This window comes from Ursus americanus, chromosome 22, assembly GCF_024610735.1.
Source record: "Ursus americanus isolate L20-20 chromosome 22, mUrsAme1.1.p, whole genome shotgun sequence".
NCBI lineage: Eukaryota > Metazoa > Chordata > Mammalia > Carnivora > Ursidae > Ursus > Ursus americanus.
In genome coordinates, this window is record NC_142148.1 from 17,345,073 (window position 1) to 17,368,194 (window position 23,122).

Below are 23,122 nucleotides of genomic sequence, written 5' to 3' on the forward strand. Positions count from 1 at the left end.
CTCTCTCTCACTCCCTCTCTCTCTCTCATGCTCTCTTTCAAATAAATAAATAAATAAAATCTTTTTTAAAAAAGAAAAAAAAAAGGAACATACCTCAACATGATAATATGACAAGCCCACAGCTAACATAGTGATGAAAGTTGAAAGGTTTTCCCCTAAAATAAGAAACAAGACAACGGTGCCCACCTTACAACTCCTGTTCAACATAGTACTAGAGCAGTCCTAGGCAGACCAGTCAGACAATAAAAAGAAACAGAAGGTATCCAAATTGGAAAGGAAGAAGTAAAATTGTCTCTGCAGATGACATGATCTTATATATAAAATATAATAATAAAATAATATATAATAAAATATAAAATATAATATCATATATTATACTTAACATATATGATAAATATTATATGTGATATATAATATATAAATATATAATATAATAATATAAATATAATATATTTATAAATATAAATATATTTGGAATAAATATAACATATTTAATATATAACATATATAATAATATATATAAAATATATATCATATATATTATAATAACCTTATAATAAAAGAATTATAATAAAGGATAAATAAAATTTCAATAAGTTGCAGGATGCAAATCAACATATAAAAATTAGTTGCATTTCAGTATACTAACAATTATCTGAAAAATAAAGAATACAATCCCATTTATAATAACATCAAAAGAATAAAATACTTAGAAATAAATTTAAGGAGATGAAAGATCACTACACTGAAAACTATAAAACACTGATGAGAAGAAGTAAGTCCATGTGTATAGGGATATCTATGTATATACATATATGTCAGACTACTATTTGACAAGGAAGCCAAGGATACTCAATGGGGAAACCATAATCTCTTTAATAAATGGCATTGGAAACACTGGATATTCACATGCAAGTAGATGAACCTGGACCCCTGTCTTGCACCACTCACAAAAACTAACTTGAAATGGATTAAAGACTTATTTTAAGACCTGAAACTTAAAAGTCCTAGAAGAAAACATAGGGAAAAAATTTCCTTGAATGGTGTTGGCAATGATTTAATGGAAATGACACCAAAAGCACGAGCAACAAATGCAAAAATAAGCAAGTAGGGCTATATAAAACTAAAAAATAAAAAATAAAACCCCACAAAAAAACTACACTGCAAAAGAAATATCAACAACAAAATGAAAAGGCATACTACAAAATGGGAAATAACTTTTGCAAACCACATATCTGGTAAGGGACTAATATTCAAAATATATAGGGAAATCCTACAACTCACTAACAAAAAATAATTAAAGGTAGAAAAAGGACATGAATAGATAGTTTTCCAAAAAAAAAAAAAAAGGCATTCATTTGGCCAACTGGTACATGAAAAGGTGCTCAACGTCACTAGTCATCAGGGAAATCAAATCAAAACCACAATGAGATATCACTTCATACCTATTAAAATGCCTATTATCAAAAACACAAAAGATAACAAGTGTTGGCAAGGATATGAAGAAAAGGGGACTCTTTGTACAATGTTGGCAGAAATATAAAGTGGTACCACCATAATGGGAAACAGTGTGGAATTTCTCAAAAAAATTTTTTTTAAAAATAGAACTACCCTATGATAAAGCAATTTCATTTCTGGTTATATATCTAAAGGAAATAAAGCCAGTGTCTCAAAGAGATATCTGCACTACCAGCCTTGTACAGTTTTTTGAAGTCTTATGGCTTTTTAAGAACTCCACAATACGCTTGTAAGACACTTAAAGTGCAAAAGGCAAATAGAATCTTAATGGTATTCTAAACACAGTTTTGACCTTGAAGATCACCCAAGTGGGTCTCAGGGATACTAGGTGGGCTTCCACTCCCCACACTGGGCCACCATGGCTTCCCCCATCACATAGGGGTACCTGCCTCACTCTGCCCTATCTAATGGCTTTAAGACTGAACTGTTTGGGAAGGAGCTGGAGTAGGGCAGTAGAGAAACCTTGAATTTCACTTTTAAGTATTGATGTCGGTTGTGGTATTGATGAGTTAATTCTGAAATGATTTTGTGTGTATCATGTGAGAGAGTAAATGAGTAAACAATGCCGATGTTGGAAACAAGGGTTTTTACTGCAGGAAATAGGAAAAATAGGCAGTAGGAAAGGTAAGGAAGAATCTTGTGTTAGTGGATTTGAATTGATGATATCAGTATGAACTAATCGGTATGAATTTATGAAGTCTTATTTCTGGGAGAAGATGGGCCCAAATGTATCCCTTTCTGAACCTGGGCAATCTTCACCTGTGAGCTACAGCATCCTCTCTGTCACCTGACTTCAGCATTCTGAATGGATGACAGCCCCCAGCTGGAGATCTCTTCCGGGATACACAAAGGGGGCCACGGGATGTGTTAGTGATTGATGGATGGCTCTGATAGGCCCCTGGTCCCTCACAGAGGAGCATGAGTTCTCATCCAGACCGTTAGCTCAGGAATCAGAGGGAGCCTGAGTCTCCAGTGGCAGGGTCCTCTGACACCTGCAGAGGAATTCCTGCATATCTTGCTCTTCAAGGTGTCTGAAGCAACTTTCTGTATGGGCTGGAGTCTTGGGACATGAGACTAGAGTGTTCTAGTGTCAAGAGATACAAACTGGATGATTGAAGTTTCAGGCAAGCCTGAGTCTGAACAGTTGGGGAGAGAGAACTGGGGGCGGTCATTGCAGCAAAGAGGATCAACAATGGACCTTGAAGGTGAGCTGCAGTGAGGAAGCCAAAGCCAGGGAGGTGAAAGAAGGTGCACACTCCCCTTTACCTTTCCTGTTAAAGTATAGCTGCTTTCAGGGTCCTGCAAGAAGAGACTCTCAGGAGAACTTAATGTGGAAAATATGGTCACAAATGTCCGTCTTCTCATTGGGAGAAATAGAGGGGGTGTCACAGGAGGGGGAAATGTGTGAATAAATGCTCTATGTTGTGAGGTGAGCATCTTAAGTTCTTCTTATACTATGAGGATTTTTCTACTAAAAAAAAAAAATCCCTTCTCTTCACAAATGCTCCTGAATAGTTTATTACAGTGACTTCTTTTGCACTTGAGATATGGCTTTTGGAAAGTTCTTCTCATTTAGGTATGATTTTATCATTATCAGCAGGCTGAAAAGAGCTTAGATAAATATATTTCTAAGAGAATGATGATCAGAATGAAGTTACCACAAGAAACAAAAAGACACTGTCTTGTCCCCCCACCCACCCACCCCTCCCCCTACTTCCTAAAGTGTATGTGTTAGGGAAAGGATGTTTGCATAGCTTGCACGTGCCATCTCTTCCTTTCTCCTCCTCCATCAGAGTTTCCTGATCTTGGAGAGAGGCTGGATCCACGGGCAAAAAGATTTATACGACCAAATGATTTATAGTTTTCTGGCTGCAATTGCAAATTTGCCTCTGAATGGACAAGCTGCAGGCACAGTGGGTCTGAGGGTGTTGCTGGCTATACTTTGGCACATTCATCTCAATTGTATGTGAACTGTATGTTGACAGCACAGTTTAACACCCCCGTCCTCAAATACATCCTTTGCCAGGCTTTGTGATTTCAGAAGCTGGGTAGGATAGAGCTAAGTAGTTCAGGCCACCAAGTAAGAAGTACTCAGAAGGCCCTTTGTACATTTTGTTGGCTTGTAGAAAAGAAGGAAAGTAGAGAAAAAAAGGATACTAGACTGTAAATGAGAAGTCTGGCTTTCTACTTTTGCTGCAATTTGACAATCACAGGGCATTCTGCTGTCAGCCTCAGCATCTCCTGTAATCTGGCTACTGAATGTGGTTGAATTGACAATTGAGTTGTCAATAGTCAGATTGGTGTCAGGATCACAGGCTGGCCCCTGGAGACATGTTTTGCCTCCCTCTGTAGCCTTTGGCAGCATTCACCTGTCAGAGCCCAGCGAAGACCGACTGCTTAGCTGTCCATGACTGTGGAATCTCATGCCAGTCACGGGCAGTGCTCAGGCCAGCGTTGTGCCTCTTCTTGATCCATCCCATCATATTAGGGCCAAGGACCACAGAAAGTGATTCCAGGAATGAGATCCAGCCCCAGTGAAGCTCCCAGGACTTTGGGTTCTCAATTTAGAGGGGAAAGGTGACAGAAAGAGTAAGGAGTGGCATGAGAGTTTTGGGCTTAGAAATGAAAACAGAGGTCTTCTCATGTGGACAGGGTTAACCCAAGAGTAGTTAGGGATAGACTGGGACTCAGGGGAAAGCAGGGACTTAGAGCTCTTCACAGCTCCTGTTCCCAGGGATGAGGATGTTCATGCTTCCCAACCTGGTCAGGAGGGCATGAGGGCTGGATAGGCTGAGTGCCTCCAAGCCCGGTTCCATCTTGTAAGTGCTACTGCAAGCCTCCACAGGTGGGCCCAAGAGACTGTTGCTCCTTCACTCTCCATTGCCTTTTGCTCTTTCCCTCATAGATTAGAGTTGCATGAATCATAAACCCTCAACAAGCAGTCTTTAACATTCTAGCCAGATTCAAAGTTTTATTTGAGACTACTGTTACATGTAAAGCAGTGGGGGCCCTGAAAACGGTTATAGACATCCCTCCACTCCCACCTCATGACCTCTATGTTTGGATCTTGGGTCTTTGTGATGTCTTTCAGAGACTATTTTGAGCTTAGCTGTCCTGATAAACAGAGTGATTATACCACTGAGAAGGATCCCAGGGTTGACGAGGAGGGAATGAGCACTGAAGTCCTAATTTAATTTAGGTGTTTATTGACTTCAGTTTTATGAACATACATAGATGATGTCACACACACATATACACACTCACTCAAATGTCACATACATTTCGGTGTGCACACACTTAGGTGACATTCATCTGGATGTCACACCCACTCGTTCCAAGAGTATGTATGTTCACTCAGTTTTTAGACACCCAAGTCCTACAGATGCTCATTCGAACATTGCTCACACTCAGATGTAGTCTGCATTCCCAGAAAGGTGGGCCACATTCACTCACATGCCACCCACATGCCCTTTGGGCCACTGAGCTCTCGTTCAGATGTGCCCATCAGACAGTACACATGCTTGCTGAGTCATTGCTCACCTCAGCTCAGATACCACCCTCTTCTAAGTGTGGCAGACACCCACATGCCTATTTCTTTCCCATTTGCATTGCTGATGATCCCCATGCTCAAGGAGATTCAGGGGAAAACTTGCCGTTTTGAGTGTGGCATGTTTCCTTGGGTCAGTTCCTCTGTACCCTTCGTTTAAATTGAAATAGTCCTGTGCCTCTGTCTTTGCCCAAGTTGTGCTTCTTAACTAAATGTCTTTAGACGGACACCCTGATCGCAAGATGGTAGCCCTTACCACATTCCATTTTCATAAACCATGTGCCAGCTCACGTTGCCATCTTTAAATGATTGGTTTGGGGCCACTGCTGCAATCACCTCATTAATTCACAAAAGTTTCCTGGGGGCATTCTTTGGGCAATTGATCTTTTGTCTTAGGTCATGAATCCCAGAGATCTATGCAGTAAAGATCTTCTAAAAGAAGAGCATTCGTTCAGGGCACCTGAGTGGCTCATTCGATTAAGCATCTGCCTTCGGCTCTGGTCATGATCTCAGGATCCTAGGATCGAGCCCCACATCAGGCTCTCTGCGCAGTGGGTAGTCTGCTTCTCTCTCACTCTGGCTCCCATTCTCTCTCTTAAATAAATAAATAAAATTCTTTTTTTAAAACAAGAAGAGCACTTATTCAAGAGAAGTACACATTGTGGACATTCAAGGAGATAGTAAAATGCTATCCAAATGCACAAACTTCAGAATAACTTTTATGAGAGTCTACACATTTGACATATAGCTGGTGTTCAGTAAAGACTTGGTCATCTCTCTTCACACACTAGAACCTTCTTTCTTCTTAGTTGAAAGGAATGGTACAAGATCAGTAGACAAAAGTTCAGAGTATTTACTGTTTATCTTGATTAGGGATATTTGGTTTCATGCCTCCTTTCAGCTTTGGCTCAATTTAATTTGGTTCACTTGAGTAAGCATTCGCTGATCACTGTATGGGTATCAGGCGACCTACTCAGCAGTATATGGTGGAGGGAGTGATACAGAGATAACCAAGCCACAACTCCCTCTGTCCAAAAGGTCACAATATAGCCAGAGAAACAGTAGTTCTGTGTACATATTATTGCAATCCCAAGAAGATATCCATTAATTAATGGTAAGGGAACTAAGGAGGAAGACTAATTAAAATTGGGAGGGTCTAGATGGGCTTCATTGAGGAGACTCAGCCTTTAGGGAGCGGCTTCCACCAGCAGAAGTGGAGGGCATTGTAGGTGGAGGAAGCATGAACTGATGATGGCATGGAGTGGGAACCACAGGATGTTTGTGCAATAGCATGGGGTCTGGAGCAGCTGGAATGAGGGGTTCATCCCAAGAGTTTCCAAAAGAAAGGCGAGAAGCCAGGCACAAGTGTCTCCAATGCCAGGATGAGGAGTTTAGATTATATTATTCAGATAATGGAGAGTTTATGAGAGTGCTTGAAGAGGGACGGTGTAATATGTTCAGGAAGATCAGTGAGTTGACCAGTTGATAAATAAGTTAGAGGCAAAGAGACTTGTTGAATCCAAGTAAGAGATAGGGACATTCCCAACCTCAGCATTATCCATGAGTAGAAAGAAAGGAGAAGGGCAGGCACAGATTGCTGATGTCAGCAAGGCTTTTTGCTTATAGGTGCCGAGTGAGATCTAAGGAGGTAGGAACTGAGGATGAGCCCCAGACTTGAGATCTTGTCTTTTGATGGGCAATGCTATCTTTTGCTAAGGAAGGAAATGTAGAAGGAGGTGGCAGGTTTGTAGGGCTTGGGACCATGTTGCATTGTGGGTATATCCAGTGTGAGCTGGCCTTATAGATTTCTACAAAGCAGTGGGTTTATTAATTCTAAAGCTCGGGAGGGAGATTTAGTTGTAGACAGAAGTGGTGATAAATAACAAGTTCATCCCTCCAGATAGTCGCTCATCTGCCTCTCTTTCCCGTTCAGTGTTTATCAGCTGGTTGTCAAGGAGGAGCGTCTTCAGAAGTCACGAAGGGCAGCTGACATCATTGAGTGCTTTTCAGTGCCTGTGAGCTACAGGAATGCCTCCAGCCTTGATTCTCTACACTACTTTGCTGCTGAATTGAAGCCTGCCAACCTGCCTGTCACCCAGCCATTTACAGTGGGTGACAATAAGACATACAATGGATACTGGAACCCTCCTCTTTCCCCTCTGAAAAGCTACAGCATCTACTTCCAGGCACTCAGCAAAGCAAATGGAGTAAGTACGGCCACATGGAGGCCATTTCTTGCCTTGTTTGTGTATTCCCGTTCTCAAATGAGAAGTAGCATGGCTTTAGAGCAGAGCTTGACAAACTAAGGCCTGGGAACCAAATCCAGCCCCATGCCTTTTATATGTGTGTGTGTGTGTGTGTGTGTGTGTGTGTGTGTGTGTGTATGTAAGTATATATATATAAACTTTTTTAAATACAGCAATGCCTATTCATTTATATAGTCTAAGGCTGCTGTGATGATACAACAGTATTGTTGAGTAGTTTATTTTTTTTAAAGATTTTATTAATTTGTCAGAGAGAGAGAGCACGCACAAGCAGGGGAGCGGCAGGCAGGAGGAGAAGCAGGCTCCCCACTCGGCAAGGAGCCTGATGTGGGACTCAATCCCAGGACTCCGGGATCATGACCAAGCCAAAGGCAGACGGTTAACAGACTGAGCCACCCAGGTGTCCCAAATTGAGTAGTTTAAACAAAGACTTTATGCCACATAAAGCCTAAAATATTTACCATATGGGCCCTTTATAGAAAAAAATTGAAGACCTCAGTATTCAAAGATAAAAGGTCTGTGGTGCCTGGGGGCTCAGTCAGTTGAGCATCCAACTCTTGATTTCAGCTCAGGTCACAATCTCAGGGTTGTGGGATCAAGCCCCATACTGGGCGTGGAGCCTGCATGGGATTCTCTCTCTGCTTCTTCCTCTGTCCCTCCTACCCAACCCCCCCCACCCCAGATGCCTACAGGCAGATACACACTCTCTCTTTAAAAATAAATAAAAATAATAAAAGATAAAAAGGTCTTTAAAATTACTTTGGGCAAATCACATGCCTATCTGAAGATTAATTTCCTCACCTACAAAATAATGCCTATGGATTTATTATCTATGAATGTACTAAGCATGTTGTAGTTAATAAGTGAATGCTAACTCTTTTATTATTACCAATAGTCACATTTAAAAAATGTTTTCTTCTCCCAAAGACAAGGTAACCTTTTCTAATGTCAAATATTTCTTTGGTCAAGATGGGATGCCAGTCATAACATCACAAAAGCACAGGGCTGGAAAAGATCTAAAAGGTCACCAAATACCTGCTTCCCTCCCCCTACACATGAAACAATCAAACTTACAACATCACACTTAACTGGTATTAGTGTGTATTCTTGAATATCTCCAATGACAGAAAACTCACTTCTTTACATGGTAACTTCGCTAATCTCTGGGGCAGCTGCGGCTCTAAGAAGCCCTTGTATTGTACTGCTTGAAATATGTCTCTTATTATAGCTTCTACCCATTGCCCTCAGTCCAGGCTCTTAGGTCCCAAGAGAGCCAATGCCATCGCCTTCTCAGGCAGTATTCTTTCAGTTCCATGAGATTTTTCTACCATCTACCTCCCCTTTGTTCAAACACACCCATCTGGTCTTCTTTTCTGAAAGTTCAGTATCTTTAGTTCCTCTTATGACACGAGTATTTTCTATCTGGGATGCTTTTGTGGACATATCTCAGGTTGCTATAGTTCATTCAACAAATATATAACAAACACTGACGTACACTAAGCCCTGTAGTTCATATTAAGGTTATAGAGTAGGTATCCCCCAAGAGCTTTTGTAACATAAGGGAATCTGGTCTGTGCCATGTTTCACAGTATTTCTGGAGAAGTAAGAAGCTCATTGGAGAGGGGAATGCTGAGACAAAAGCAAGATCTGGTGAAGTGTGGCGAGAATAGCCTCTATAGGCTCTGGTGGCCAAGATAGAGAGTTTAGTCTGTCAGTGCAGTCATTACCTTATGAGAAACCTGGATTGAGGAACTAATTAACATTTTAAATGTCCACATAGCCATTTAAATTCCACATTGGTATTTCAGTTCTGCATTTATTACTTACTCAAGCAACATTCCTCACAGAGAGTTTAAAACTACAAAGAGAAGCTGCCAGACTGCCTTCCATCTGTCCATCTGGTCTTCCCTCTGCATGAAACACTCTGATGTATTGAGGAGGAAGACACAAAGATGAGCAGAAAGCATCTGGGGGCCCATCTTGTTCCTGGTTCTCTGCATCCCAGACTGGCCAGTTTATTGGTGGAGCACAACTCTGAGAAGGTGTGACTTTCCCTGCTCTCGGCAACATGTCAAGAGGTGCTTTTGGGTTTCCATGCTGTGAAGAAGAGTAGCAGCTGCACTCAATTCACTCTCTGTCACATTCTTACCAAGACTCTAATAAAAACCCCGCAAGAGACCAAGTCTGTAGAACCCAAGAAATTTACAAATGGGCCCCAGGAGGAGTTTGCCCCACCCAAGCATGGTTGGCCCTTGAACAGAACAGCAGGTGACACAGGAGGACTGAGGGAAGTTTTGCTTCCCAAACTTCACACAGTGGACTGTCTCCTCAAGACATGGGGTTTTGCCATTGGGAAAAAAGTCACCCAACCCTGAAGCTACCTCATCTAGAAAGCAGTTTCTACTACTGCTTTGAGGTGAACAAGGATTGTTTAGTTACTTATGCCTTTGATCCCACACCATGTGTGCTCCTATTTTGGAACTAAAAGCAAGAAGGGAATTAAGGGAATTGGGTGTGTGCTTATGCCAGGGGTCTTGATTGTGTCATTGGCCTCACAGGAACAGAGAGGAAACACTGTGAGAGCTTGGCATTCAGCATGTTGTTTTCTTCTGGCAAGGGAAAAACTACACACTATTTCAAATTACTGTATTTAGTATTAAGTTTTACTAAAAAGAGTTAAGCTAAAGCGTCATAGAACTAGAAAAGCCACTCTCAGTCTAACAAATCTCTGCCTGGCCCCCCAAGATTTCTCCATCTCATAAAGGGCAGCAAACAATGCAGTTAAGCCTGGAGGATTTTTGAGGAGAAAATGTTATAACCCACAAATTCTTTATCAGCCAAGTTGTTGTTCTTGTGCAAATACATCAGAAAGACATTCTCAGTATCCAGGGGCTCCCACATGCCCTGCTTCTAATAAATCATTCAAAGAACAATTGACCAAGCAATGAATCAAAATAAAGAAATCAAGAACAGAGATATATGGAATGAAAAGACCCACAGTGAACATGGAAACTAATTAAACACAGTGTTAATGCTAAATAATTGCTGTAAATATGTTATAAAAGAGAAGGTTAATATAAAAATAATTACTTAAGGAGAAAATGCATAATTTAAAAAATTAACCATTGTAATCTGGGTCTATAATTTGTTATGTCAACAAAAACTGAGAAGGAGTTGGAGGATTGATGAGTGTAAATAAAAATCTGCTGATTTCCCCACTTTAGACAGAATAGAATAAAAAACTTCTACATTATTTTTGATACTGAGAGTTTTTTAAAAGTATAGTTTTTTAAATGTAAAGGCAGCTTTCCAATCTATCCTTAAAAAAACAAGAAAACAACAGTCCACAAAGAAAAGGTGGAAACTATAAGCAAACATGAAAATCAGCAACTATAAAGCAAGCCAGAAGACAGAAGCACTAGCTTTGATTTTTTTTTTAAGTGGTACTTTGTTCTGATAAAAGAGGAAAAAATATCTTGGGTCAAGATATTTCTATATCACTAGAAGATTAAAACCAAAGGATGGGGCAAAGTCATACTAAATTAAAACATATTAAAGGAAAGTAAAAATGGCCATTTGTTATAGGATGTTTGTGGGCCAGGTTGAATAATTTACTATCAATCAATTATATTGCTCCCAACCTAATCTGCAAGTTTCAGTCAGAACAGGGTAAGAAAATTTTAGGGTCCAGATACATTTATCTATGGGTATTAAGGATAGGTGTTTTGTTTTGTTTTGTTTTCAGTTTAGCAAAGTGGCTAAATATCCAGCCTTTACAATCAGACTACCTACACAAAAAAAAACCCTTGTAAATCCAACTTTAAGTAAGCTATTTAAAAAGAGTTAAATACATTAAGTAAACATCTAGGAAGCACATACTATATGTCAAAAAAGACACTTCTTCTGAGTGCCCAGAATAAGACAGTAAGCCAAACAGACAAAAATCCCTGCCCTCATACTGTTTACATTCTAGTAGTGGAGATGTTAAAAATAAGTGAAATTGTGTGTCAAATAATTAGTCATTAGATTTGTGAATGTGGAGGTCATTCATTAACGGTTGACATAAGATCTATGTTGACTATAAATAGGATGAGGATAAGGACATATTGTAAACTCTACAATAATCTATACAAATGTGGAGTGTTTTAATCCAGCCCTATAAACACTGTGGCAAGCCCAAGTATGATATACAGTATGAGGCATGGTGCTCAGAGTCCTTGCAGGTATTTTCATGAAGTGTGAGTTGTTGACAGGCACTTTTATTGGGAATTTTGATCAGATTAGCAATATCACATTTACCCATGGATGCTTTCTTGTAGAAACAAAGGGCAGTGCTTGCTGTCAAAGCACTGTCCTTGGTGCTGAATTGTCAGTGCCAGTCTTTCTTGTGACTCAGGCCATAGACCATTGTTTTGGATATAGCTATATTATAGATCTATTATAGAATTTTAGAATTGGATGATTTTGCAGTGTCATCTAATGTAGACCAGCAGCCAACAAAGAACTATCCAATAAAGCAATCTTGGCAGGGCATTATAGAGCCTCAGCCTGACCACTGCAATTCTCTGGAGAGACAGAGTTGACTCCTTTGTGGAGCAGGTAAAATTATTAGAACTTTCTTCCTTCTATAAAGCCAAATTTGGTCTCCTTAACTGCCTACTCTCGGGCACTTGTATTGATTCTAACAAATCAAATCTTTCTTTCCCATGTCAACCTATTGGAGAAAATATGACAGTACCAACTACCATCTTTGGCCACCCAGGCTATTTCTTATTGATATTTTAAGATGCAGTTACTTCTGTTTCTCACATGGCATGATTTTCTGTATCTCCTTAATCCTATTTATTCTGTACTCTCATAGGCATACTCCATTTTTCCAATGTCTTCCTTAAAAAGGGGTGCCCAGAACCTGCCTTATGTTTCAAATATAGTTAGACCACATCTACTACATTTTCACTACTCCTCTCTTTACCATTTTCTAAAACATTATTTCTCAAACATTCTGCAGTATTTTTCTTCCTTTGGGACCCTTATGCAAGCTGCAATTCTACCTGAGTGTCTCATCTCTTCATTCTTTGCAGAACTACTACCTTCTCATTTTTCAGGCCTCATCTTCAGTGTCACATCCTCTAGGAACTTTCCAGTCATATTATCTAAGAGCTGTCTGCGCCAGTACTCACATGTTAACCTGTTTTGTTTTGTTTTTTATAACACTAAGGATATTTTAAATTTCACTTGTTTTTATGTAGTGCATACCTCCCTCCTTAGACTGAGAGCTCCAGGAGGTAGCAGCTCTGTTTTGTTTGCTGCCATATTCTCCATATGGAGTATAATATTTAACACATAGTAGATACCTGATGATTGTTGGATGAATGAATGAATGAGAGTATGAACTGTTTCTTGTTTTCTGTGAGTCTGTTTCCTCACTTATGGAATCAAAATGGTAATCACACTTCACACAATCATTTTGAGGATTAAATGAGGAAAGTTCTTAAATTCTGAAAGGCACCAAATAAGTGTCAGCACAGTTTGAATTTCCATCCAGTGTAGTATGAGATGTGGTTCTGAGCTATTTTCACCATAGACGGATGAGCCCTAAAGGACCTTGCTTCCATCATAATAGTAAGACTTTTCCCCAGCTGTCTCATTTCCCAAGCTCCAGGCTCCTAGGCAGACTTGATTTCCTCCAGGTCTTCCAAATGGTACCCAGAGTAGCTGTCTCCGTTGTAAACAGCAGGTGGGTGCAGTTTTGCATTGTTTTCCCCCCCCACTCTTCCCAGAATGAGGTCTGCTGAATCTACTGTTCTCTGCATCCCCACCACCATTAGCCATGATTGTGAAGTTGAAAGGACCATAATTAACAGTTGGATGCAGAACAAGTGTGGCAAATTCATGCAAATATCCACCAGAAGCCACCTTTTCTTGGGCAGGGCTGTTGTGCGTGTTCTATTTATGCAGTGGGAAAACTCTTTCCTTGCCATATCTTTTTCATCATGTAGGGGCACATTTAACCTGAACGATGCCTCCGCCAAATGGTGGTCTAAATAAGAGAAGTGGGAAGTAGAAGGGTGATTGTTCTCGTTCTCTTGCTTTCTTTTCCAGCTCCTGAACTCAATTGCCTCTTGAGAGCAGTTGGAAGCCAGATGCTATTTTGAATGGGTCCTCATGTTTGCAGTGTAATCACATTATAAAAGTTAGGATTATCTAGGTAGAGCTGGGTTAGGGAGAATTCTGTGTCTCTGAATATATTGGAAGAAGCTATATTTAGTTGTGTCCAAGCACTATTAAAAGAACGTTTGTACAAGGATTGATCCTCTGTGGCATGGTGGGATGGAAAGAATTCAGAGGTAGGCATCAGACACACTTGGCTTTGAATTATGGCTATTTCCAGTGATGTGAACTTGAGCTGTTACTTAACATCTCAAGCTGTATGATGTGATTAATGACCTACCTCCCCAAATTTGGGGAGAGTAAATGAGACAATGCATATAAGTCATCTGCCACAGTTTTAATATTTGTTCTCTTTTCCCTTTTGCTGCTTTCCTGCAGTTCCTCTCCTGAGGGAGGGGAAGGTTGGAGCATTCTTACCTGACCTCAGGAAAGATGTCTATGTGGCAGCTGTTGACTGCCTTGACTCACCCATGACTTAACTGCTTCCTAACCCCATTTCAGGCTATATTTTCTTAGTTTAATATTTCACATATGGTTCCAAGCCTGACCTCTATTCTTGTTGAATCTTGTGACATAATTGATTTTGTCTTTGGGGAGTAATCTTGCCCCTCCCAACCTCATTTCCTGATTCTATTTCTACATTAGTGACTGCTCATGCATCATGTGGGAAAAGCTCAGGTGGACCATGGATGAGAAGATGTGGGAGACCCAGGTTCAAAAAGGGTTAGAGTGAAGATCACACAGGGTATCTCATGGCTTGGGTCTTAGATATTGTCAGGGCATTTATAAGAAAACTCCTATATTAGGATAAACTAATGTATGCTATAATAGCAAACAACCATGAAATCTCAGTGTATTGTCAGAAAAAAAGATTTCGCACTCCTTCTACGTGTCCAAAATAGGTCAGCAGAAGGGCTCTGTTTATCATAGTCATCCAGGGGCTGAGGCTAACGGAAGGCCCATCTTGACATATGCTTCCTCAATCACCAAGACAGAGAAAGAGTAATATGGCAAATAGGACACTGGTTCTAAAATTCCACACAAAATTACACACAGCACTTTCACATTCCATTGGCCAAGGCTAGTCATGTAGCCATGCTAAACTTCAAAAAGAATGAGGCAGTGCATTCCAACTGTGTGCCAGTAACATGAACTGGGATATTTGAGACCATCCCTAATGACCACTACACTTCCCCATTATGCACCATCATTAAGCTTTTCCTTCAAATTCCCACAGTACACACACTTACTCTTTAAGCACCTGTGCAGTTCCTATCATGGATCCTGAGAACTTTCTATTATTGAATACCTACTGCATCCCAGACACTAAGAAAGTACTGTCGCCTGTGCTACTTCCCAACTGGTCTCACAGACAAAGTGACTCCAGTGAAATCTGTAGATGGATGGCCTGCCATCCCATCAGCACCCAATAATCTCATACCGTCTCAGTTACTTCATGCTGAAGAAGGGATTTTAGTAACAGCTTTCTCTCTTTATCTCCATGGATATATGATAAAGAAATGTCTAATATTCCCTGTGACACTATTCCACTTTGAAAGGCAGTGGTTCTTCCAAGTAAACCATGCAGTGTGGTTGAGAGGCCTCAGAAAACTTTAGACCTCTCCCACCCAACAATTGCTGATCCAGAGTAACAGAAAACTGTGAACCAAAGACTCCACATGTCCTTTTCCTGACTTGTTGCCATAGTCCTATGTTAGTAACCTGTTCGTGGGTTGTATCAGCTCTGTAGCAGCAGAGGATTGAAATGGACATTTGGAATCCAGGGTTATTACCAAAATCTTCCTATAACAACTTTGGAGAGCTTAAGCCTGGTTAGTTCTCTTCCCAGTTCCGTTCTGTCACCAGAGCCTAGGTTTCATGCCCCATCAACCTGCCTAGTCCTCCTTCCCAATCCTTGGATCCTGGGGATCACCCAGGCCCTTGGGCATACCTACCTCTGGGCTCCATTCCACCATGTGAGCCTTAGCAGCTGCTCTTGAAAATTCTGAACTTCTATTGAAGACCTTTTGGGGCTCAGACTTCTCTTTCCAAGTGACAGAGAAATTCCCTGAGTGTCACCTTGTACAAATACCAAAATGAGCTCTCCCAGGTTGCTAATTTATTTTTCCACTCACTTACAGTTCCTACAGATTTTATTATCGCAGTATGAGACCTGAGGGACCAAGAACATTTTCCTTTTGATACAAATATACTTTAGACTCATAAGGAAAAGGAAATGAAGGTTACCCAAATGTTGACAGCTGATAATCTTGTCAGCCTGGGTATTTAGACATCAGTGCTCCAGCCCCCAGTCCTAAAAAAGGTTAATGGAAGTAGGAGCCTAGATTTCCATAGAGCAGGGGTTTCTGCTTCCATTGGTCCCCTTCCAAAGACAAAGGTCTGCATGAAGTTTGGCACAGTTGGCCCCCAAATGGTGAAAGACTTGAGATGACCTCTGAATTTGGATACTGGATCTCTGGGTTTAAAAACTGGCTCTGCTGTTTTTCAGCTATCTAAACTGAATACTGGCCTGCTAACCTTCAGTTTCCTCATCCTTCAAATGGGGATGAGATGTGCCCTCCCGAGCTCACTTGGGTCTTTGTGAGGAATAAACAACAGGTGTGATAACTTTATGCACATTCCTAAGCACCTTTTGAATGAAGATGTTGCTAACATGAGTGTGTGTGTGTGTGTGTGTGTGCGTGCATGCACCTGAATGTGTGTGTGTGCAAATTCAGCATATGTGTTTATATACATAATACACAAATATTTTAGCATGTGTAAATAATTATGTGTGTATATATATATACATATATATATATATATGGATATGTGTACATATTTAGTTAAAATTTTAATTTAGCTCAAGAATCTTAGTGGCAGAAAGGTTGTCATCACACCAGAGGCCTACTATAGGGGGCTAATGAGATAGAACATTATCTATAACTCTTGAGCTCCCTGGAAGCGAAGGCAAAAAGGAGTGTGTGGCAGGTTTGCAAAGTTTCTCTTAGTGGAAAGAAAGAAGCATCCATACTTTTCATGGGAGACACTAGAAGGGAGATTTATCATATACATCCTTACAGAAGGAGCCCTGAGGAGATACTGGTCAATATCATAATATCTGTGCTCCAACACTTCATTAGTCCCTTATCCATCAGTGTTGTGATACAGTTTTAAACTGGAATTTAATGGAGCCATTTACACTTAGGATTCTGTTTCTTGTGCTGTATAATATCATTAATGCCATTAATTGATCCCATTAAGTAAGATTAGTGGATATCAAAGTTTCTTTTCCGTAGGCATTGCTGATGAATATTCCTAGTATGGGGTCTGTTGCACAGATTGGCACTGACCATCCATGTGACCTTAGGAAAGTGATTTAAACTTTCTTAATCACATTCTCATTTGGAAGATTTTGATGCCCACAGTATCAACTTTATAAAAAGATCTATAAATATTAAATAAGATGCATTAAAAATGCCTATCATGGTGCTTGGTATGCAATAAACAATTTCAGCTATCATTATCAGAATATCACAGGTGATATAAGGTAGAGTGTGGAGGTGAAGGAAAGAACAAGCAAAATCAGTGGGTGCCCAGGGGCGCCTGGGTGGCTCAGTTGGTTAAGTGACCAACTCTTGGTTTCGGCTCAGGTCATGATCTCACAGTTGTGGAATCGAGCCCCTCCTCAGGCTCTGTGCTCAGTGCAGAGTCTGCTTCAGATTCTCTCACCCTTTCCTTCTTACTCTCAATCTCTTTCTCAAATAAATAAATAAAATATTTTTAAAAATCAGTGACTACACATACTTTTAAAATCAAATTTGAATAGACTCTGAATGGACTGTGAACAGGGTTCAGGGGGAGGTAATTCAGGGAGGAGAAACAAAATCAGTGAAGTCCAATGTGTGCAGAGACACCAGTTGGCACACTGGATCCATTGGGGAGAATGGAATTATGAGACTTCAAAGGTAGGTTGGGAATGTACTTACAGAGAAACAGGTGGGCAGTTCTGCAGGCCCTTCCTGGAAACTGAATGTTGGTCAAGTTCCAACTTTTATATCATGGCCTCCAACTTTGCAAACCCATTAACTCAGTTTATCAGGCTACAGAGTTGATGAGATTCACATAAACCAAAGCTGCAAGAGACTGATGAAAGTAGTAAGCAACAACTTCTTAAAAGCTGAATTTTTCATTCCTCCCATCCAAAAAGATCCTTGGGTCTTTCTTATCTTAAAAGTCTGTGTTGCCCAAGACACCTTGATTTCTATATCCAGTTGTCACCAAATCCTACTGGTTCTGCACTCTGAAATTTTCTTCAGTCCATATACTCTTCTCATTTCCACTGTCACCATCTTAGTCCCAAATATCATCATCTCTTGCCTGGGAAACCTGCCTCCTAATTGGTCTTCCCACATCCATTCTTATGTGCCTCAAGCAAGTGTAAATTGCACAATTACACAGCAAGTGTAAATTGATACTGTATGTACCTTCATTTAACAGATGAGCAAGCCAAGACTCAGAATGTGCCAAAGCACATTCCAGAAGCAAGAGACTGAGCTAGGTTTGAACCTTTGCATGTAAAAATGCCATTAGGCAGCCTTGTACATTTAGTACCTTGCTTCATGCTGACTCATAACCCCACAAAGTGGAATCTGGCTAGACTGAAACCAGCCGGGGGCCCTAAAAGACCTCAAATTCCCCACACATCCACATTTATCTCTTTCTCCCCCCAGCTATGGCCAGCCTTAATCCCTGTTCAATCTTGAAACACCTGCTGGCCCTGCCGTTAACATCAACAAATAATGAGGAGCTGTACTAATAACAATTATCATAATAAATTGGCCTTTGATTACATCTGTCACCTGAGAATTTCAAAGACTTTACAAACATCAATTAGTAATTACAGCTCAAAGGATCTCTCACTGAGAGCAGTGATCATTAAGGTCAGATAAGAACTGTGCAGGGAGGCATGAAGGACAGCCCTGGCTTAGGTTGGTTTAGACCTGGGAGTTCCCAGTCTCTGATGAAAGGTCTACACCTGTCTCCATGAGGCCCAGGAACCATACTTCGATATCTGCATTAGAGTATAATTCTGGTGCTGAGGAATGGAAAGAATGATATGTAGTTTGGGAAGGGAGTTTATAGATTATGCTGACCCCTTCTTATGACAGAAAAAGAAACAAGTCCAGAGTGGGAAAGTGATTTGCCTAAGGTCAGAGCCATGCTTGAACCCAATCTCCCACACTTGATCTGCATTTGTTTACTCTGCAAAATTGTGTCATCATTGGCCATTCTTTCTCTGTAAGGATATATTGATGATGATGATGATGATGATGATGATGATGATGATGATGATGATGGTAAAAATCCAACAAACATTTATTAAGGGCTTGCTCTGAGTCAGTGGGGAGATACACAGGTAAATAAGCTACTATCCCTGCCCTCAGAGAACCCATAGTACAGTGGAAAAGACAGTCCTGAAAACAAGTGTGTGCAATAAACTGTATCAGGAATCTCATTGGTGGAGTACTGAGTGTACAAGTCATAGCCTGGAAATGGAGGGGATGAGATGTTTAGAAAAAGTTTCATAGAAAAAAAATGACATTTCAGCTGAATATTGAAGGTAAGTGAATATTTCTCATGCAGACAATAGGTCATAGGACTGAGTGTGTCCTGTAAAGGAAGCACCTGAACAGAGACTCAAGTTGGATCATTCTATGATTTGGGGAGATTTGATAGGATTGGTTTTGAGATACAGATGAAAGTCCAGAGGGAGACAGGGAGCAGATAATGGGGGGTGGGAGGAGCTTGCACACCATGCTAAAAAGCTTAGAATTTATTCTCTTGCAGATGGGGGAAATGATCTTGTCAGTAATCCCAATATCAGTTTATTACAATAATAAAGAATACTTCTTTGCATCTCTCAGGCACTTGTACATTCAAAATTTTGTTCAACCCAGTGAGATGTGCATTGGATTTTGCTACCATTCCATAGATGAGGACACTGTGACACAGGAAGATTAAGGAATTTACCCAAGGAATTTTCCCAGGGATTTTACCCAAGGTCACTCAACTGATGAAAAACAAAACTAGAATTTGAATGTCTAACACCACCCATTTTCATGGCGTGCTTAATATGTGCCAGATACTGTGCCATCAGTGAAAAGAATGAGCAAGTCTCTGGGCTCCATGGTCTTTACACCCAGTGGGAAGCAAGGAGAGTTAACAAATCCACAAATCATACCATAGTGCGATGGGTGAGAATAGAAAAGAGTGATATGATGTGACAATTGACTGGAACCATCAGAGAAGGCATCTTGTGGAAGTGACAGGTAACAGAGTTCAAAAGATGAGGATGAAGATTGCAAAGTATTCCAGGTAGAGGGAACAGCAAATGTAAAGGCCCTGAGGATGAAATAAATTTAGGATGTTCGGGGATTATACACAAGGGTGATCTGCCTGGAGGGAGAAAGTGGCAAGAAGTTAGAAGAGATAGAGGCATTGGTTTATGCAGAGCAGTAAGAATCAAGGGGAAGAGCTGGAATTTTATCCGTAGTCCACTGGGAATCCGTTGGAGAGATTAAATGGAGATCAGTGGCATCTGTCTTAAGCAATTGAAAGATTACCCAGAGGCATTAATTATCAGGGTCAAGAAAGGCTGTAGGTAGAGTAGACAGGAAGCCTTTGCAGTCATTTAGGAAAGAGATGATGGCTGTTTAGAGTAGGTGGTAATAGCTGAGACAAAGAGAACACAATATATTCAGGATGTGGAAAAATATTTATCCTTTCCCTTTAAGAAATTTGTTAATATGGAAAATTTCAAATATGTACATAAATAAAGAGGATCATAGACTTTTCTCTCTGCCCATTATTTCAACAATGATCAACCTATGGCCAGTCTTCTTTCATCTCTACCTTGACTCACTCCCTCTGCTCTGCCAAATATTTTTAACTCCTTATTTCAAGGTAATTTCAACCTTACAGAAAAGTGTCAAGAACAGTATAAAGAGCTTTCATAGACCACCCCAATTCCCTAATTGCTTACAGATGACCACATTTGCTTAACCATTCCATTCTCTCTTCCTGTTTCTGTCTCCCCACCTCTATTTGACTATAGATCCATCAATCAATGATCTATCATCCCTTTACACCTAAATGCTTCAGTGTGCATTTCCAATACAGTACAATTACCAGGATATTAATGTTGATGTAGCACTGTTAGCCCCAGTTTTTCCAATTGTCTCAGTTATGCCCTCTCCATTAAATTTTTTAAAGATCTCGTCCAGGATCACATGTTGCATTTAGTTGTCCTGTCTCTTTAGGTTCCTCGTATCTCAGTCTTTCCTTGGCTTTCATGACCTTGACTCTTGAAAATTACAGGCCAGTTATTTTGCAGAAAGTCCCCTATGTTGGGTTTGCCTAAGGTTTGCTCACGATTAGATTCAAGTTATGCTTTTTTGGCAGGAATACGACAAAGTGATGTTGAATCCTTCCCAGTGCATCTTATCAGGAGACACATTGTATCCATGTGTCCCATTATGGGTCATGTTAAAGTTGACCATAAAAGTGTTGTCCACCAAGGTTTTCCCCCACTGTAAAGTTACTGTTCCTTTTTAATGGGTACATATTTTGTGAGGATTTATTTCTATACTATGTAAACATCCTGTTCTTCATCGAATTTTCAGCCCTTAGTTTTAATATTTATTGATGAGTCTTGTCTGAACCGGTTATTGGTAAGATGTTTGCCAAATGATCTATTCTCATCCCATTGTTTGTAATTTATGTATTGGTTAACATCTCTGTGAGGATGGGCTCTCCTTTCTCCCCTCCTTTTAATGTATCTTTTATTTCTGTTAGTGAAAATTCATAGATTCTTATTGTTTTCAGCCAATGAAAACCCATTGCCATTATTATTTATTTTTATGCTCAGCTTGCCCCAGTCTTAGTGAGAACCCCTTCAAGCTGGTTCCTAAATCCTTTTTTTAAATATTTATTTTGCCAATTTGTACTCATGTGAAAACTATGCGTGTATCTTCTGATATTTGTTTTTATACATATATACATTTGCCATGGTAGATGGAATATATCTCATTTAACAGGTTATTAGTTTGATATCAATTTAAGCATTTAAATAAGCAGTATGTGGCTTCCATTCGTCCCTCTCTCCAGGTCCTGCAAATGTAAGAAGTATACCTTTAGGGAAGTGCTTATGTCCTTCTGATATGTCCCTATCAGTTCTTGAAAACCTGTTTTATTTTTCTGGCACAATTTATTGTGCTTTTTCTGCACCAATTCCATTTCCTTTTAGTGAAGAATGGTACTTAAAAGCCAAGATCTGAGAGCTACTGTGTATCATTGCTGGTGGGTATTATCGCTCTTGGCTCTCACAGTGGACATAAACACAAAATATACATGTACCTATATACTTCCCCGTATCTATCTGCCTGCCTACCTACCTACCTACCTCGCTATCCCCATATTAAAAATCAAGAGTTCATAATGATAGCCCCAATTCCAGTCCAACATCACAGGATTCATTTCAGCCTTTGCCCTTCCCATATTTTCACTCATTTCTCTGGCAGTGAGAAACTTGACCTTCATTATTCCCAATACTTATTTTCAACCCAAGAATACCCAGAAATTATTTTCAGAATTACTAACCTTTATCATTTTGTAAAACAAACCAATTAACTAGGGTTCAACATAGGCTTATAGATAGGCTGTACAGAATATTGCGTTCCAAGTTACTTGGTTCTTTTTCTTTCTCTAGGGTGTGGTTGTTTATTGGAAATATAGTTAGGTTTATTTGGTTATCTTTGTTACTAATTTGGGTTCCCTTTCCCCATTCTTATTGCTTTTTTTGGATATGTAAAATATTGCAACATTGTCCCAAAGGTATAAGCTGTACAAAAGGAGTGCATGCAGAAAGGGAAACCATCCCCTGTGGGAGACCAATGTCATTAGTCTCTTGTAAATTGTTGGCAAAAATCAAGAAATTCATATATATTTTATTTCCCCTTCTTATAGAAAAGGTGACATACCATGGATGCCTGTAAATCACTTTATATTAATTCATAGAGGTCTTCCTCCTTCTTTTTTAGAGTTGCATAGTATTTCATGGTGTAGTTTATTCAATTACTCTCATGTATGGACATATTGATAGTTCTCAGTATTTTTCAACTGCAAACATTGTTAGAATAAGGGAATGTGTGAATATATATTTCTGTATTGTTGGAGGTGTGTATTGAAAGTTATACATAAGAAATTTTATCTTGGCTGTTATAAATAATGCTGCAACAAATGTAGGAGTGCATATCTTTTTGATGGAAACAACCTAGGTGTCCATCAATGGATGAATAGATAAAGAAGATGTGGTGTGTGTGTATATATGTAATGTGTATATGCACACAGTGGAACACTACTCAACCATAAAAAAGAATGAAATCTTGCTATTTGTGACAACATGGATAGATCTTGAGGATATTGTCCTAATGAAATAAGTCAGAGAAAGACATATACCGCATGACTTTACTTATATGTGGAATCTAAAAAACAACAAACAGACAAACAAAACAAAACCTAGACTCCAAGATACAGAGAACAGATTGGTGGTTACCATAAG

At 39.9% G+C, this 23,122-nt stretch overlaps 1 protein-coding gene across 1 annotated transcript in view; it reads left to right on the plus strand.

The window, feature by feature from the left end:
• The window catches only part of PTPRT (protein tyrosine phosphatase receptor type T), a 776,661-nt gene that overhangs the window by 533,705 nt on the left and 219,834 nt on the right, over positions 1-23,122 (plus strand). Inside the window, 1 exon segment of the mRNA XM_087853941.1 lies at positions 6,999-7,272. Within this exon segment, the coding sequence (XP_087710067.1) occupies positions 6,999-7,272 (274 nt within the window).